Source organism: Ascaphus truei, chromosome 4 (genome assembly GCF_040206685.1).
Source record: "Ascaphus truei isolate aAscTru1 chromosome 4, aAscTru1.hap1, whole genome shotgun sequence".
NCBI lineage: Eukaryota > Metazoa > Chordata > Amphibia > Anura > Ascaphidae > Ascaphus > Ascaphus truei.
In genome coordinates this window covers 22,989,969-23,007,154 of record NC_134486.1, presented here as the reverse complement: position 1 = coordinate 23,007,154, position 17,186 = coordinate 22,989,969, and the positions used below count along the sequence as shown (strand labels likewise).

Sequence of the window (17,186 nt, the reverse complement as noted above, 5' to 3'; positions counted from 1 at the left end):
TGGAGGAGAATTAATAAAAGATGGTGTAGAATGTGAGGAGGATACAGAGGGGATGTCTTACCGAATGGAATCCACCTTCGTCTTGAAATAGTCAGAATAGTCCAGAGGTGACATGAAGGAAGAAAAACAGGTAATGGACTGTGGTCTGAGTAGAGAGTCAGACACAGAAGAAGCGGTGTGGGTTGCAGGCCCCCTGGCAGTGAAAGGGTTACCATCCGTTTTAAAAGACTGTTACTTTGTACAGTCTGCTTCTTAGTGCATCTGTGACAAGTGTATTCATCTTCCGAACATCTGAGTGATTAGGGATCCGATCACATTATATAATAAATGTATACTAAGTTAGCTGATGCAAACAGTGTGCTAAACATCAAGTCATCGGCCTATTGGACACAGGTAAGGCCTCGTCCAGGGTGAAGGCTCGCTCGCTTGCACGCTCGTGCGCGATGCGCTGAGTCAGCATGAGCCAATGAGAGCGGCTGTAGGGAGCGTGCAGGTGCACGTGTGGCGGCATGTTGTCATGGCCACGCGACGCCATTTGACATTGCGTGCCATGATAACGGGACGCTGAAGGAGGAGATGCAGCGGGACAAGGTAAGTGAAAGTTGAGGCCCTGTTCTCTCCCCCGGCAACCCACTATATTGTTGTGGGGCCTCTGTAACCGCTGGACTCGGTGCGATGGCACCGATGGCAGCGCCATCACGCCGGCCCTGTGATTAGTATGAATCACTAGAGATCTGTGAACCTGCTGAGATCCGCTTCGACTACTGTCTCTCCATAAAGTTTGATCGGACTTTTGGCGTCAAAAGTTCGAGCGACGTTGCCCAAATTGTTCCAAATTCTCCATTTTGCTTTTTAAAAGTTTGATCGAATTGTGTAAGCAAAAGGAATTGAAATTCCCCTATGAGATATACGGGCTACGCTTAACCTCTTCTCTCTCACATGCACCTAGCTTTGATTGCTTTGTGCTGGAGGCCAAACCAAGCGTCGAGTGGTTTGAAACCCCACACAGTGGTAATTCAGAAGTGAACATGTTGTTCTGAGGATTTTATATGTTTTAGTGATTAACTATACGCAAGTTTTTTTGTTTTTTTTCTATTTGATTATTATTTTTTGGCACTTTTTTACACGCATATTGTTCTTTGCACTATTGTCAAATATTTTTACATTTTGATCCAATAAATATTTCACTTAATTATATATTGATCCCATTATTTAAACACTTGCATTACATCAGATTTCACACTTTTATAATTGTTAGAGCGTTTCCCACATGTTAGCATGTATGTGTGTGTGCATGTATAGTGGATAATACTGTGGTTTTTTTTTTCCCCCACTCTTTAAAACTCCTTTAAAAAGGGCATAATGTATTGAGCTTATCTTGGATTGCTATAGGAACTATTTACAAAAGCACAGCACTTCCTCTTTTGAGATAGGCAGCCATATTGCGAACTTTGGGAAGTAAGATCTTTGCCGATCGATCACGGGAGAACGGATCGATCAGCAACATAGGTGATTGCATTATATTTCCTTAAACCTAAACAGCTGTTGCATCTATTAAAAAAAAAAAGAAGGAAAAAAAACAAAGAAATGCAAACTGTATTGCTACTTTAATTGATAGACCCCAAGATAGTGATGTTGATACCCAGCAACGGCGCCTAGTGAATCTTCCCGTGCGAGCATTAAGTATCGACAATAAGGAATGCAGATCAATGTGTTTCATGCCCTTCTGGGAACAGAAGGGTTAAAAAAATGAATAATAAATATCCGGTGTACACAGTGTACAGCCCTATTATTTTACTGGATGTGCAATAGTCAGGGCAGGGGTGATGTTTTTGTGTAGAGACTCGAGCAGCTTTAGGCTAAGGCCCCGGTCACGACGCTGTAACGCGCGCCCGCGCTTTTGGCGGCGCGTTCAGCCGATTCCCCGGTCTGCAGCTCACTGCAGGAGCAAAGATCGGGGGGGGGGGGCGTGGCGGAAGAGTGACGGGGCGCGGCCATGACGTCACCCGGCAGGTTCGCCCTCATTGGCTGAACCGCCAGGGGGCGTGCCTAGCCGCTCGACGCGAGTCCTGCTCTCAATTCTATAGAGAGCAGGAGCAGCTCTCGCGCGAGCGCTGCGGCCCCCCCTCGCAGCGGGCCCGGCGCCATTGCGGGGAGGGCTCTCGTGCGCGCAGCGTCCGCTACAGCAGACGCTGTAGTAGGCAGCGGGGGCAAGGCCTAATGCATTGCAAGCTTCTCTGTCTGTGAAGGTGTTAGTCCCCCGCAGTGTGAATAGACACAGATACCACGGTATTAATCACAAGAGACCCCACAACTGCCCAGGACTCAATCCTTTTAAATGACACGTGTATGTTCAGAGTGCACAGCCTTGTCTGCCCGGTGTTCCTTGTACAGTTCCAGCTGCTTCCCGGTTGTGGTGTCTCTCCCTAGATTAGAATGAGACTTCTACAAGTGCTGGTGTATAGCTGGGGTAACTGTGACACCTCTCAAGGGTGCTGAGCAGATTCCGGAAACTGAATGCAAGACCGCTACAGTATATTTATTAAGCCATTTGCTGCCGCATAGGCGTGACTGGCACAGCCTGCTAAACCACTGTCAGCCAACAGATTGAACAAGGTTGAGTACAGCATTTTGTCAACATTTCTGTGTAGAATGACACGTGGACCATTGTAAAGATTTCCCTTGTTACACCACGTAAATGTTGGGCAGATTGGGGTACAAGAAAAATGGGTTCTTTGTAGTTTGGGGTGCATTTGGGACCAGTGCTGATGTTCATGAGTATTTGAGACTTCTTCACATGGGCTTAGTTCTGTAGGGAACATGGCCGCTTCTACGAGAAGGTAAGTTTCAGGCTAGGGGGCTATGTTTAGGGGTTTTAGTGGTTCGGGTAGGGGGTTATCTTTAGGGGTTTAGCAAGGGGTTTAGGTTTTTAGGGTTGGGGTAGCGTTGGTATTAGGGGTGAACATTAGGGTGTTTTAGGATATGTGCTAAGGTTAGGGACTTATCTAGGCGTGCGGCGGCAGCGAGGTCTCTTGCAGCTAAACGCCGGCGTTCACAGTGAAACGGCAGCGACCAAAATGTCTTAGCCCAATACAGCATGGGAGCTTGTTATACTAGGGAAAGATCATTCATTTGGAAACTGAATAAAACCAGGAGATACAATTGTGTGCAATCTTTTATAGTTCTAGTTTATTTGTAGAATTGGAAAAAAAAAATAGTGAACAATGCTATATTTTTATTTCCTGATCAATAAATAGAAGTGTAGTCCAAGTAAGATCAAATTATACTGCAATTTCAAACTAGATTCCCCCCTTTTTTTTTTTTAAATACAAAATTGATCAAATCTAAGCATTTATCCTGGGAATGCTTGTAACCCCTCTTACCTGATAACTGGTGTCCGTTCTGCTTTCTCACATGTATCCAGCCCCTTAATTTATACGGTATTCTGGCAGGAAGACGTAGGGAATAAATCTGATATTTCGGACAGGGAGCAAACACGATCAGCAATCTGTCCCTATTAAAAGTTCCTGTAAGCAAAAATCTAACATTTATTTTAAAATGAAGAAGTATCAGTCTGCTGAAACATGCAAAACATCTGCGCACACAAAACACACTTATGTCAATTATCCCTTATATAAAAGAAATCAAACAAAACAAGGGGACGTGCCATGGTCATGTCACAAACATTGTGCACAATAGAATCTCTCCGCTCCGGTGTCCTTGGTTCTGTAAGCGAGCTGAGCGGGGGCTCTGAACTCTGTTACACAAAGGGACCCTCGTCATGGTGATGTGGGGGCAGCCTCTGCGAGACCCCACTCTGCTCGCTTACAGAATCAAGGACGCCGGAGCGAAGTGATTCTTGTGACCTGACCATGCTGCTTCCCCTGGATTTTGACCTGCTCCTTTTGATTTTTGACATATTTTTGGCGTGTACCTGGAATTGTTTTCCATTTTGATGCATTATTGTTTATACGGTAGAGATAGGAACCCTTAATGCACCAGCGCACCTCTTCTTCTTTTCAAACGGCAATCCAAGCTCCTTCTTTTCTTTAAATGTGTTTATTTTGTACCCAGGATTGAAGCAGGGTGCCTCCGGAGCTGAACCCCATTAGTGCCAGCTATGGGGACCCCCTGCTTGGTAGGTGGCCAGTAGCCGCTCTGCTCACGTACTGGCCGCTGTTGAAAGCTCCCATGCCCTGCGAGCCCAATAGGAAGCTGTGACATCATCCAATTCTGCTTCCTATTGGCCCATGTGACGCGAGAGCTTTAAACTTTAAAGCCCAGCTAGCTCAACCACCGCTGCTACCGGCACCCCCTACGGAGGCAAGTATTTCCAGAAGCAGGGGTTCCCCGGAGCTGAAATTAATGGGGTTCAACTCTAGAGACCCCTCTGCTTCAATCCTGGGTAAAAAAAATGAAAAAGAGTTTAGATTGCTCCTTTTAAGATACCTTTTTATTAATAGGAATTTTGAATCATTTGTTTGCCTTTTCTCTATCTAATTTCGCTGTGCACACACCTTCATTTATTTTCTTGCACCGGGTTAATGGCATTTCTTGCAAAATGACTTTGTTTTGCACTTGTTTACACAAAAAGATTGAGAAACGTTGGCCTTGCAAAGTGACAAATAGCACATTTCCCAGGTTCACAAGTTACTTTAAAGACTGGAAGGAACGTCGTGCAAAGGGAGCTGGGAAAGGACCCACATCTTTCCCAGTCGCCTTGTTTCCCCAGTTTAAACATGCCACTAGTGCTGTGTGGAATTGTGCAGACCGGGCGATTTCAAATTGCACCTTTTAAGAGATTAGGTAGTCGGTTGAAAATGAACCAAATAAGAATAGTTGGTCATCTTGTTCTGCTGAAGATATAGGGCCATATTTACTACGCTGACGGACACTGAGTGTGAAGCAGGGGAACCTGGTTCAGTTCCCGGTGTCGGCTCCTTGTGACCTTGGGCAAGTCACTTCATCTCCCTGTGCCTCAGGCACCAAAATCATAGATTGTAAGCTCACCTGGGCAGGGACCTGTGCCTGCAAAATGTTATGTACAGCGCTGTGTACACTGTCGGTGCTATACAAGAATAACTATTATTCATTATAAAGCAGTGCTGCCCCATTAAATATCCAAGAGCATGTGCTGTAAGGGGCTTTATAGAGTAGCACTGATTAGTAAATATTCCCCACACAACACTGATTTATTTGGTATCTCTCAGGTAATAATAATATTCCCTGAGTAACTCCCGTGAGAACAATGCGCCATCATAGAGCCAGATTCTATTCCCATTTCTACACATAAGCGAAACCAGGTTCAGGCCGAGGCACTTGTTAATGGTAACACACGGCTGCCTTTTAGTCTTACAAAACGCTGGAGATGTTCGGATCCGCTGCCTGACTGTGAATTCTGCCAGGAGAACGCATTTGTCATTTGTTAAAAAAAATCACAAGGTGGGTTATAGAAAACAAGTCCGGTTCATAAGCGCTTAGTAAACCCAGCTGTGCGGTTATTGGCTTAAATTGAACCATTGCGTGTGCCACAGGCCACAAAGCTGGTATGACTTATTCAGAATCATGTTCTTTTTCTTGATCATGTATGCCATATTTCTGACGAATATTAAGAACTGGAATGCTCCGATGTCCGTGAACAATAAATTAAGATTTATGCTTGGTTTTTAGATTGTATGGTCCTTTGGGCTAGGGACCCCCTTCCTAATGTCGCAGTTATTCTTAGCATGTATGTACCCGTGTGTCATATAATTGTGCGGCGAGGTCACTTGCAGGGAAACACCGCTGCTCTGTGTAATGAAAGCATGGTACAGTAAAAGGGAGCACCTACATGAACCGGGTCCCGAGGTTTTATTTAGACATCTGTTATACAACTTACAGTAAGGCTGAGTTTCTAGTGCCGGCGACGCGATCGATGACGTCGCCGCTAGCGAAAGTTGTAATTCGCTTTCGGGCGACCAGGTGATTGATTGGTTCGTGGGCTGTCACATGTGGCGACAGCCTCTGAAAAAAATCAAATTTGACCGGCTTCCAAATTTCGCGTTGCTCCGTCGCGCTTGCTATAAGCGCTGGCGACGGCGACAATGCATTTGATTTGGAGCGACGTCGCCGGCACTATAATCGCAGCCTTAAGAAGTGAACCAACAAAAATGTCTTGTGTATTCAGTCTGTAATGAATAATAAGAAACGCAGGAATATTACATGGAAGGAGGTTACCACCTTGGTCATCAAGAATGCTACATGGGGGGGGGGGGAGGGGGGTGGCACCTAAATAGGTGTTTAATGGAAACGGCATCTGCCCCCAAAGTGCATAACTAGAGGAAATGTTCTCTTCCATGTTGACATCGGTTTGGCCCATATGTACTAAGCGGTGCTATTCTATAAACCACCGTCTTGTGTAGACACCTCACAGCCAACCCTTGGATGGGACATATGGGGCCATATGTAAGAAGCAGTTCATTGAAGGGTACTGTAGCGCCGGGAGCTGCCATATGGCAGAGCACCACATGTCTTGGCACATATGCCACGTTGGCAGAACTGCTGCGATCCGTTTTCCTGGGTTTACATTTCTTTTTAACTTTTTGGTTTTAGTTAAGACCATCTTCAACCCGGCTCCAGCCATTGCCGATTTAGACCCACAATTCTTCACCTATTCGGACATCTTCTGCTGCAATGAGAGTGAGGTAAGACCTCGGTGGTGCATGTAAAGAATAATTGGGATGGGTTTCAGCTAATGTATGTATACCTTTACTGATAAAGCGCTTTACAGCAGTAACACACGCAACATAGTAATATAACACTTAATAGGAATTAGCGCTTCAGACATAAAAGTAACATTAGGAAAAGGAGTCCCTGCCCCGAAGAGCTTACAATCTAAATATTTCCACAGTACAGGAAAGGCCCTTTCGGTGTACAGGAGTTTTTACTAAAGATAGTGAAGTATTGGGCTGTGGTACTTGACAATTGTATACCAACAAATTCTGAACATTGAGGTGTTGAGACCCACTTGCCCCAACGGAAAGTCTTTTCCTCAACATGTCTAGGGACTTTCACAGCATGTAAATAAGTTATGGTGAGTAAAAAAGTGACAAACTCCCACCACCATACAGTGTACAGCAAATACAAATCTATCTTGTGAGCACATTCACATGTCTCTAGACAGGTCTGCAACCCCATTCTCTTAGTATAAAATGCTTCCACTGCAGCCAGGATTCTGGGTAATGACATGCAAATGAGCACACAGTGTCAACTTTTGCTTCTTACCCATTTTAACATGGGGCCCTGCCCTGTACTTCTAAGAATAGTGCTGGCCCTCAAAGAGCAAAGGGTTTAGATTCTGTGAAATAACCTACCTTTCTTTCATTCGGCTTCTCGTTCTTTGCATTGTCCCTGCTGGCTTTTTATAAGCGGAACCATTGTACCTCTGTCCTCCCGGAAGCTGAATTGAATGGAGAAGGAAATACATTGACCTCGAAAACCATCAGGCGTGTTTAAAATGACGGACATGTTTCCTGTAATAAAGTACAGTTGCCGCTGGAGAAAGTAACTGAGCAATGAAGTCTGAGGGATGATCTGCAAACTGTTCTAAATATGTGTATCAGTAACGTGTTTAGTGTTGGAGGGATCCTCTGTCAATGAAGAGGTTAAACCAGGGGTAGGCAACTCCAGTCCTCAAGGGCCTCCAACGGGTCCGGTTTTCAGGATATCCCTGCTTCAGCGCAGGTGGCTCTGTCCGTGATTAGTTATTATACAAGCCGTCCTGGCTGTTTTCCAAACTATTTGGCAACCTTGCGGTTTTGTGTGCAGCCTGACATAGAGGCTGCACGGTTACTCCATATCTTCTACAGATTCGAGCTAGCTCACAGCCAGGGGCATAGCTATAGCCCGGGGGCCCGCTCTTCCCCCCCTCCTCCCGTAGAGACAGGCGGGTAGAAGAATCAGCACTTGTTACAGAGGGAGAGCAGGACGGCACGAGGTGAGGAGTGCGCCCCAGCGGTCTGACCCAGAAGTTTTTCGTACTTCCGGTGTCTGCTGCTCCTCACCTCGTGCCGTCCTGCTCTGCCTCTAGTGCAGATTCTTCTACCGGCTTATCCTTTAACACAGGGGGCGCGCTGCATACCATCTCCCCTGCCTGTCTCTATTACCACAGGTAGGCATGGAGGAGGAAGGGGGGGGAGATCTGATGATGATGAGGGGGAGAGCTGATGATAAGGGGGAGAGCTGATGATGCAGTCAGTATTAATATTAATGGGGCCCTGAAAAAATGTTTGCCTGGGAGCCCACGCATATCTAGCTACGCCACTGCTCACAGTATATGCATACAAGCTGATATTAGTTTGTAGAGAGAGAGAGCCTTGTATTTCTTGAAATGTACTATTATAGAATACTTTCGATTTATATTCTGTTATAGTATCTAATGTCCCCAAAGTATTTTCTGTTGTTGTTATTAAAGAAATGTTATGCTCACCAGCTACTTCTAGGGCAGGGGTGCGCAAACTTTTTTGTTTGCGCCCCCGTCTGTTCTCCCAACCCCTGCTCGCGCCGCCCCCCCTCCTTACCTTTTCTCTGACGTCATGTTGCTATTTGACCCCGCTGCGTCATTTGACTTCTCGTTGTCATGGCGACACATCGCCAGAAGCCGCCGGAGGCATTTTATTTAAGTGTTGTGGGGAAGAGCGTAGGGCCTCTGTCAGCGCCGCGCCCCCTGGTTTGTGTACCCCTGTTCTGGGGGACTTTTTTCATCATTTAATAGTTATCCATGTTACACTGATACTGGTATCTCCCATGGTACTTGTGTACCTCGATAACTACAGTGTGTATAGGCCTATTGAGCTCTCTATTGTACCTCAACTAAAGACTGTTGATATTTCTGTACAATTGGGTAACTGAGTGCACACTACAGGGGGTCCTACCCAGCTCTCCACCTCTAGAGAAATTCCTTGTTAGGATTTTGTTTGCTACTTCCTTGTCCCTACCCCTAGTGCACCTACCCCTGTTTCATACAAGCTGAGCAGGTGTCACCTGTCCGTTCTTCTTATAATATTACCCTGCCTCTCCCCTCCCCTAATTCCTCATACAACCACTTCCCAAAAAGCTCACAGGCGTAAAGAAAGCAAAATTGGAGCAAAGCACCTTGAAAGTAAGAAGCTTCAAGGTTGTGTCCGTAATTAAAATGAATGCGTAATATGTATTTAACCACTTTTAATCCCCCCCAAACCCTTGTGAATAATGTGTGTCCTGCAAGGAATGATAACATACATGCAGGAGGTCTGAGGCTAAAACATGACGGGTGCAACACGGGCAGCGATGCAATGAAAGGATTTTGCTCCTGCAATTGCAATGTTTTATGGGAAGTTGGGGATTGTTTCACTATTAGCTAATGAACTTCACTCTGGTCTAATAAATTGCTAAACTCCTGGATATTTGCATTTGCAGAAAGTAATCCAGTGATATGTGCACTGCAGAACTTTTATTTTTAATCAGTTCTGGTGTATTCGATAATAGTGACTGTTTGTTTTTTGTGTTTTTGTTTTTATTCAACTCAATACAATTTTTTATGCGTTTTAAAGCATCCTTTGATTCCTACAGCAGGTTTTATTCCACCTCCCCAGCAGTGCAAGATCTTTGCAACACTTTCCTGTTTGTGATCATTTGTTGACAATATTCCCAGCAGTTAGAGCTGTAAACTGTAACAATAGATAATGTTACCTTAGTGATATAAGGATACATTGTAGCTGCTAAGTAACACTGATTGAAGCAGCCATTATGTTAGGCACACAATCAGGATTTTTACAGATTAATAACAGGAGCTTCTGGAGAGACTTACGGCAGTGACCCAGGCCTGGCTTCTGGAGGGACGTACGGCAGTGACCCAGGCCTGGCTTCTGGAGGGACGTACGGCAGTGACCCAGGCCTGGCTTCTGGAGAGACGTACGGCAGTGACCCAGGCCTCGCTTCTGGAGGGACGTACGGCAGTGACCCAGGCCTGGCTTCTGGAGAGACGTACGGCAGTGACCCAGGCCTGACTTCTGGAGAGACGTATGGCAGTGACCCAGGCCTGACTTCTGGAGAGACTTACGGCAGTGACCCAGGCCTGGCTTCTGGAGAGACGTACGGCAGTGACCCAGGCCTGACTTCTGGAGGGACGTACGGCAGTGACCCAGGCCTGACTTCTGGAGGGACGTACGGCAGTGACCCAGGCCTGACTTCTGGAGGGACGTACGGCAGTGACCCAGGCCTGGCTTCTGGAGAGACGTACGGCAGTGACCCAGGCCTGGCTTCTGGAGGGACGTACGGCAGTGACCCAGGCCTGGCTTCTGGAGGGACGTACGGCAGTGACCCAGGCCTGACTTCTGGAGAGACGTACGGCAGTGACCCAGGCCTGACTTCTGGAGGGACGTACGGCAGTGACCCAGGCCTGACTTCTGGAGAGACGTACGGCAGTGACCCAGGCCTGACTTCTGGAGAGACGTACGGCAGTGACCCAGGCCTGGCTTCTGGAGAGACGTACGGCAGTGACCCAGGCCTGACTTCTGGAGGGACGTACGGCAGTGACCCAGGCCTGACTTCTGGAGAGACGTACGGCAGTGACCCAGGCCTGGCTTCTGGAGGGACGTACGGCAGTGACCCAGGCCTCGCTTCTGGAGGGACGTACGGCAGTGACCCAGGCCTGACTTCTGGAGAGACGTACGGCAGTGACCCAGGCCTGACTTCTGGAGAGACGTACGGCAGTGACCCAGGCCTGGCTTCTGGAGAGACGTACGGCAGTGACCCAGGCCTGGCTTCTGGAGGGACGTACGGCAGTGACCCAGGCCTGGCTTCTGGAGGGACGTACGGCAGTGACCCAGGCCTGACTTCTGGAGAGACGTACGGCAGTGACCCAGGCCTGACTTCTGGAGGGACGTACGGCAGTGACCCACGCCTGGCTTCTGGAGGGACGTACGGCAGTGACCCAGGCCTGGCTTCTGGAGAGACGTACAGCAGTGACCCAGGCCTGACTTCTGGAGGGACGTACGGCAGTGACCCAGGCCTGGCTTCTGGAGGGACGTACGGCAGTGACCCAGGCCTGGCTTCTGGAGAGACGTACGGCAGTGACCCAGGCCTGGCTTCTGGAGGGACGTACGGCAGTGACCCAGGCCTGGCTTCTGGAGAGACGTACGGCAGTGACCCAGGCCTGGCTTCTGGAGAGACGTACGGCAGTGACCCAGGCCTGGCTTCTGGAGAGACGTACGGCAGTGACCCAGGCCTGACTTCTGGAGAGACGTACGGCAGTGACCCAGGCCTGACTTCTGGAGAGACGTACGGCAGTGACCCAGGCCTGGCTTCTGGAGAGATGTACTGCAGTGACTCAGGCTTGGCTTCTGGAGGGACGTACGGCAGTGACCCAGGCTTGGCTTCTGGAGGGACGTACGGCAGTGACCCAGGCTTGGCTTCTGGAGGGACGTACGGCAGTGACCCAGGCTTGGCTTCTGGAGAGACGTATGGCAGTGACCCAGGCCTGACTTCTGGAGAGACGTACGGCAGTGACCCAGGCCTGGCTTCTGGAGAGACGTACGGCAGTGACCCAGGCCTGACTTCTGGAGAGACGTACGGCAGTGACCCAGGCCTGACTTCTGGAGAGAAACTAGAATCCTGCTGTAGCAGCATTGAGTCAAAACCTCGTCATTGAACAGGACACATTTATTTTACAAACCATACTTGAATGTGACCTGGAAAACCCACGGAGGAGGAAACCAAAGCTGGCACCGATAACACGACCCGAGCTCTGTGCACGGCTCAAACTGTGTGGTTTCTAAGCTGTGTTCAGTGGAACTCTTGAGGAGGTCATCAGAGGTTTCACCAAATAAATTCGGTTATGGCTGATAATTGATCTTTTCAGCCGCCAGAATTTTTTTTTCATACTTTTTTTTTGTTGTTGCTAAATTGTATTATAATATAATACCTAAACCAGTGGTTTTCAACTTTTTTTTTTTTGGTTAAGGAACCCTATGTGAAATTCTGAGGAACCTCAACCCTCCAATAGCAGTCTGAGACCAGATGCATTGTAAAGAACCCCAACCCTCTCTAATAGCGCGTCTGAGAATAGATACATTGTGAGGAACCCCAACCCTCTCTAATAGCGCGTCTGAGATTAGATACATTGTGAGGAACCCCAACCCTCTCTAATAGCGCGTCTGAGATTAGATGCATTGTAAATTCTTCTGTATTTGGTACAATTTTAAAATAATCTGAAATTACAGGGAACCCTTTAGGGATGCTCAGGGAACCCAAGTGGTTCCTAGGAACCCTTTTTAAAAAACACTGACCTAACCGTTCTAAAAAATATGTTCACTTGTAATGTTATAAGTTCCTTAAGCTAATGGACAATGCAGCTTTTTAAATAAAAAATCAACAGCAATGAGTATTTTTAGGTACTTGGAAGGGGTAGTGTGGGATTCCATGGGGAAGGAAGAAATGCTGAAAAGGGTACTTCAGTACTTGAAAACCACAAAGGTTAAAAAATAATACGTAAATAAATGTTTTGGAACAATCGTTTCACGTGCATTGTTACACTTTGAGATGTATTTATCTGGTACTGACTTATTTATTATTATTTTTATTTTTTTAAGGCAGAAATATTAACAGGTATTCCAGTTCGTAGCCCAGGGGACGCTGGTAACGCGGGGTCCGTGCTGCTGGAGAGGGGCTGCAGGCGGGTCATTGTGACATTAGGAGGAGAAGGCTGTGTGATCCTCTCACAAGAAGTCCGCACCCCCAAGCACATACCTACAAGGAAAGTTAAAGCCGTGGATTCAACGGTATGTGTTTTCTTTCTCTGAGCCTGCGGTAGATGCTGTGCGTAGTTAGACTTTTATTACAGTGACAGATTAATCTGTATATTTTGCAATTAAAGTCTATTATGCTACGTAAAACTCATCCTTTTATAGTGGGGTTTACACGTGCAATCTGCTTTGCAGAACATACAGTATTCTGCAACATCAAGACAACTAAGCAAATGTGTGATTCCTGTTCCCCTAGTGATAATGCAGATTGTGACTGTTTGTACCAATCGTGGGGTGTGGGGGGAATCCGTGCCTGATTGGCTGTGCCAGTGCCATTGGTGGGATGTGGTGATGCCATTGCACCCATGTTGTGAGACCACAGATTGGATGTGGTGGTGCTATTTTTTCCATGTGAAGGTGCCATTGATTCAATGTGAAATTCTAACATATACCGTGGGCCCATTACTCATACAGCTGGACTTAAAGCTGCAGACCAAGCAATATCCTACATGTGTGCTTTTTTTTAATAAATCAGTTCTATACTATGAGAAAATACTTGTAGCATTTTTTCTAAACAACTCAATTACATTTTTAATGTATTATAATGCAAAAAGCATTTTTGTTTCTATAGCAACTATTTACAAAGTCACATCCCCTTCCTCTTCTGAAACATGTTTTGGCACACCCCTTTTTGAGCCCTGTCCTCTCTCTAGCAGTGTACCAATTGTATCTAGTGACTGCCTGGTCACATGATATTCCCCACAGAACTTTGCATCTTTGGTCCTCTTCTGCTGCACCGACAGACATTTAATTAACCCCCGAGCTAAATTCTCAACGATCGATCACAGGAGAACAGATCGATCGGCAACTTAGCCAATTACTCATCTTACTTATCTTAGCTTGGACTGCTGCTTTAAATACAGACTCTCCCATGGGACCCAAACACTGCACACAGGTGAATGTAAAGTACGAATAATGCAAAGGTCAGGATAACCCAAAAGTTTCCATATCCCTACAGGCGCCTGATGGTACTCTCTTCTCATCCATACTCCATTTCCTACTCTGTTTATCGGGTAAAAAAAGGGTACCTAAATACCTGTGTATACGCTCTGCTGATTTTTCAACACATTTTAATGATTGCATGTATTCTTTCCTCTTATCCAAAAACAGGCGCATTCTGCCCAAAGTATCTGTTCTCCTTCTCAGCCATCTTTCGCCAAATGTTCTTAACCAGCCGCTGCGAAATAATATGACATGTTTGCATTTCTACTTGGAAGTCCATGTGCTGGTATCTCATGCCATCAATGTGTAATGGTTCATACCTTTCTTCCCATAAAGATGTCTCATAAAGAGGTTCTTCTATACTCTGAGTAACAGGTCACCTTATTATAATGTTACATATGTAGAATGGCCACACATTCTGTATAAGGATATAGTGGGTACAATAGAAAGGGATCGAGAGTAGTATAATATAAATCAATATGATTTATTGTAATGTAACGGGTTTTGTGAACCGGCCTGACCCACCCAATCTCATATTGGCCCCTGTGGTCTAACCAGTCCCCATTACAGTGTGATGTCTGGTGGTGCACCTGTTGGCTACAGGACTCCTGAGTCTCCCGCATGATGGTGTGTGGGGATTTGCCAACCCAGACAGGCAGCTGAGGTAGTGTGCTGAGTCCTACCTATATCCAGTGCAGCGCCTCCACCTCATCAGGATCCCGGCGTCCGCTTGGGGATGAGTCTGATGAGGAACTCCTCTGTGGTGCTTCTCTCTGTGCAATAACTCCACACTTGCACACAAGTGTTGTTAATCAGGAACATCTTTATTAGTACGGTGGGCCAGCTGCCCTCCACAATGGGGTGTATTCAGCCTCCCATGTTCACCGCACTTCCCTTTGAAAGGTATCTCTTCCCTTAATTGGTGGGTTCCCTATCTCCCCTTTAGGGAGATAGTCCCTGTGCCAGGTCCCTGGTCACAGTCTTATAAGCTGTCTCCTCCCAAGCCTGCACTCAGACTTGCTCCTTGTCTCATAGCTCTTACATAATACTCCAACAGCTTTTCTCTGTCTGCCTTGTCCTGCCAGACTCACAGCTCTGTATCAGACTACTGCAACAATGTTGCAGACCTCCATGTGCCTCTTACTGAACAGAGGCAGCACAGCAACAGGAACTCAACTAACTTTAGACAGTGCTGTGTCTTATACCACCTAGGAACAGGCACATCTCTGATGTCACTAACCGTGGACACACAGCATGTTGTCACTTCCTATGGGACATATGACACCTCACCAGGGTGTGAGGGCAAACCTCCATGATAACTGCTGGCATGCCCGTAACTTACCAGGCCTTACTGTCAGCAGGAGAGATGACTGCAGCCATTTTACAGCATGGTTACCGTAATATAACAATAATGGTAATAAAATTCCATAACATAAAGCAGAGTACAGTAATTAGTTATATGCTTTCAATAATAAAAGATACTGCTGCGGCCGAGTTTATTCGAGCATTTGCCCGTTCTCGGCCGCAGCAGTAACCTGGCGCGCGCCGAAGCAGCGGAGGAGCGCCCTCCGATCGGGGCTTTCTTCCTCCTGCTGCCGGGTCCGCCGGGTCCCCCGGAACCCCCTGCCGCCGTCCCCCACATCGCGGGACACCAGGGCTCCCTCGGGGAGCCCTGGAAACGCGTGCAGGGGGCGCAGGCACCCGATGACGCGTGACCGCGCATCGGTGATGCGCGGCACGCTGAGGGAGTGCGGCTAGCACGCCGGGGCATCCCCCGGCTTGCGGTGCTAGCCGTGCTTCAATAAAACGTGTCGCCAGTGTACATACCAATCAGTCTCAGCATAGTCTCTCTGGTCTGTTCCTCACTTCCCTTCGCTCAGCCTGACTTATATACTGTCTGTACACGTCATAGTTTACTTGTTTGCTGAAAACTGACGATATTTTGCTTATTTGCTGAAATCTAGCGATATTTTGCCCGTTTGCTAAAAACTGGAAAATCTATGCCTAAATTCAACTATATTTTTCTATATATCTGCAAATTGTTGCTACTTTTCGGCAAAAGAAGGTATGACCTTTAGCATACTAAATAATTTCTACGGTGCCAAGTTTTTTTTCCTCGTGTGGTCACAACTTCCTTGCACCTATGTTTCCTGCCTACATTCAGAACTAGCTGTTCTAGACATTGTGCGGTTTCTCACCTCAAACTACATGATAAAAGTATACATCAAAGTAAAATAATGCAATGTATATATAATTGTTCAATAGTTGAACCTAATACAGCTGATTATATGAAATATATATATATATATAGACACACAATAGGTTTAAACTAGATATATATACAGACTTGTTGGAGTGGACATGCAACTGAGACAATCTCCTAAAGCTTACGCCTGTTTCATGCCATCAGTAAGACCCCAGAATAATTTCTATGGTTGGCCATACTGAAAATGATTCCTCATATATTTCTCCCTCTGAACAAACAGAATGGAATGATCACTTTTTCAGCTCAAATCTGCTTTACTGTGCATGCGTGCTGCAGTCTTACAAATGCGCAAATTAAATGTCTTCTTAATAACCCAAGAGCCTCATCGGGGGAAATCACATCTTCTAGATTGAAACATTGCAATTGTTAAGGACTATCTGACCATGTAGTCTGCATGTTTTCCTTAGTTACTAAGACATTTGGGCCCATGTTTACCAAGCAGTCTTCTTGCACTTCTCTCCTGGCTCTAGAAGACAACTTCATTGATTGTGTTAGGTGTCTTCCAGCTCCAGAAGGGGCCTTTTTGGGTAACTGCTTCGTAAATAAGGCCCTTGATTGTGCACCTCATTTTAGCGTTTCTTTCCACTATTCTCTGCAGGGAGGTTGTACTGCCTGCTAGGTTCAGACCAGTGTCTCGTGTTCTTTTTACATGCATGTTTTGGGGGAAAGTTTAATATTTTTGCCTTGTGAGCATAGCACATTAAAAATGCGAGCGTGCAGCGGCTCAGATTAATCCGTTTACGACTCATCACTTGGAATACACGATGGTGCTCAGAACTTCACTTTAAAGCTGCAGTTCAAGCTGCCGTTAAAAAAATAAATATATATTTATATATATATTCCCCCCCCCCCCCCTCATTCAATATGTGCATCAATACAATCTGCACACTGACAAGTGATTAGCTAAGCTGCAGATCGATCCGTTCTCCTGTGATCGATCGGTTGCTCAGGGTTATTTAAGTCAGTTCTTGCACAGCATTTTGGGCAATGTAGTTCCTGGAATATGACTGGGCAGTTACTAGATACAATTGGTCCACTGCTAGACAGAGGGCGGGGCTCAAGAGCCAGAGCCTATCAGAAGGGGAAGGGGGGCTGTCACTTTGGAAATGCTTCCTGCATTAGAAACATTAAAAATGTCTTTAAAACATTTTTTTATT

The 17,186-nt window shown here is 46.4% G+C and overlaps 1 protein-coding gene across 3 annotated transcripts in view; it reads left to right on the top strand.

Annotated features, from left to right (window-relative positions):
- The window catches only part of RBKS (ribokinase), a 99,137-nt gene that overhangs the window by 42,308 nt on the left and 39,643 nt on the right, over positions 1-17,186 (top strand). For all 3 annotated transcript variants that reach the window (XM_075595405.1, XM_075595403.1, XM_075595404.1), the window contains 2 exons: positions 6,592-6,683; positions 12,609-12,797. In XM_075595405.1, coding sequence (XP_075451520.1) covers positions 6,592-6,683; positions 12,609-12,797 — 281 coding nt within the window. The remainder of the gene's footprint in view (positions 1-6,591; positions 6,684-12,608; positions 12,798-17,186) is intronic.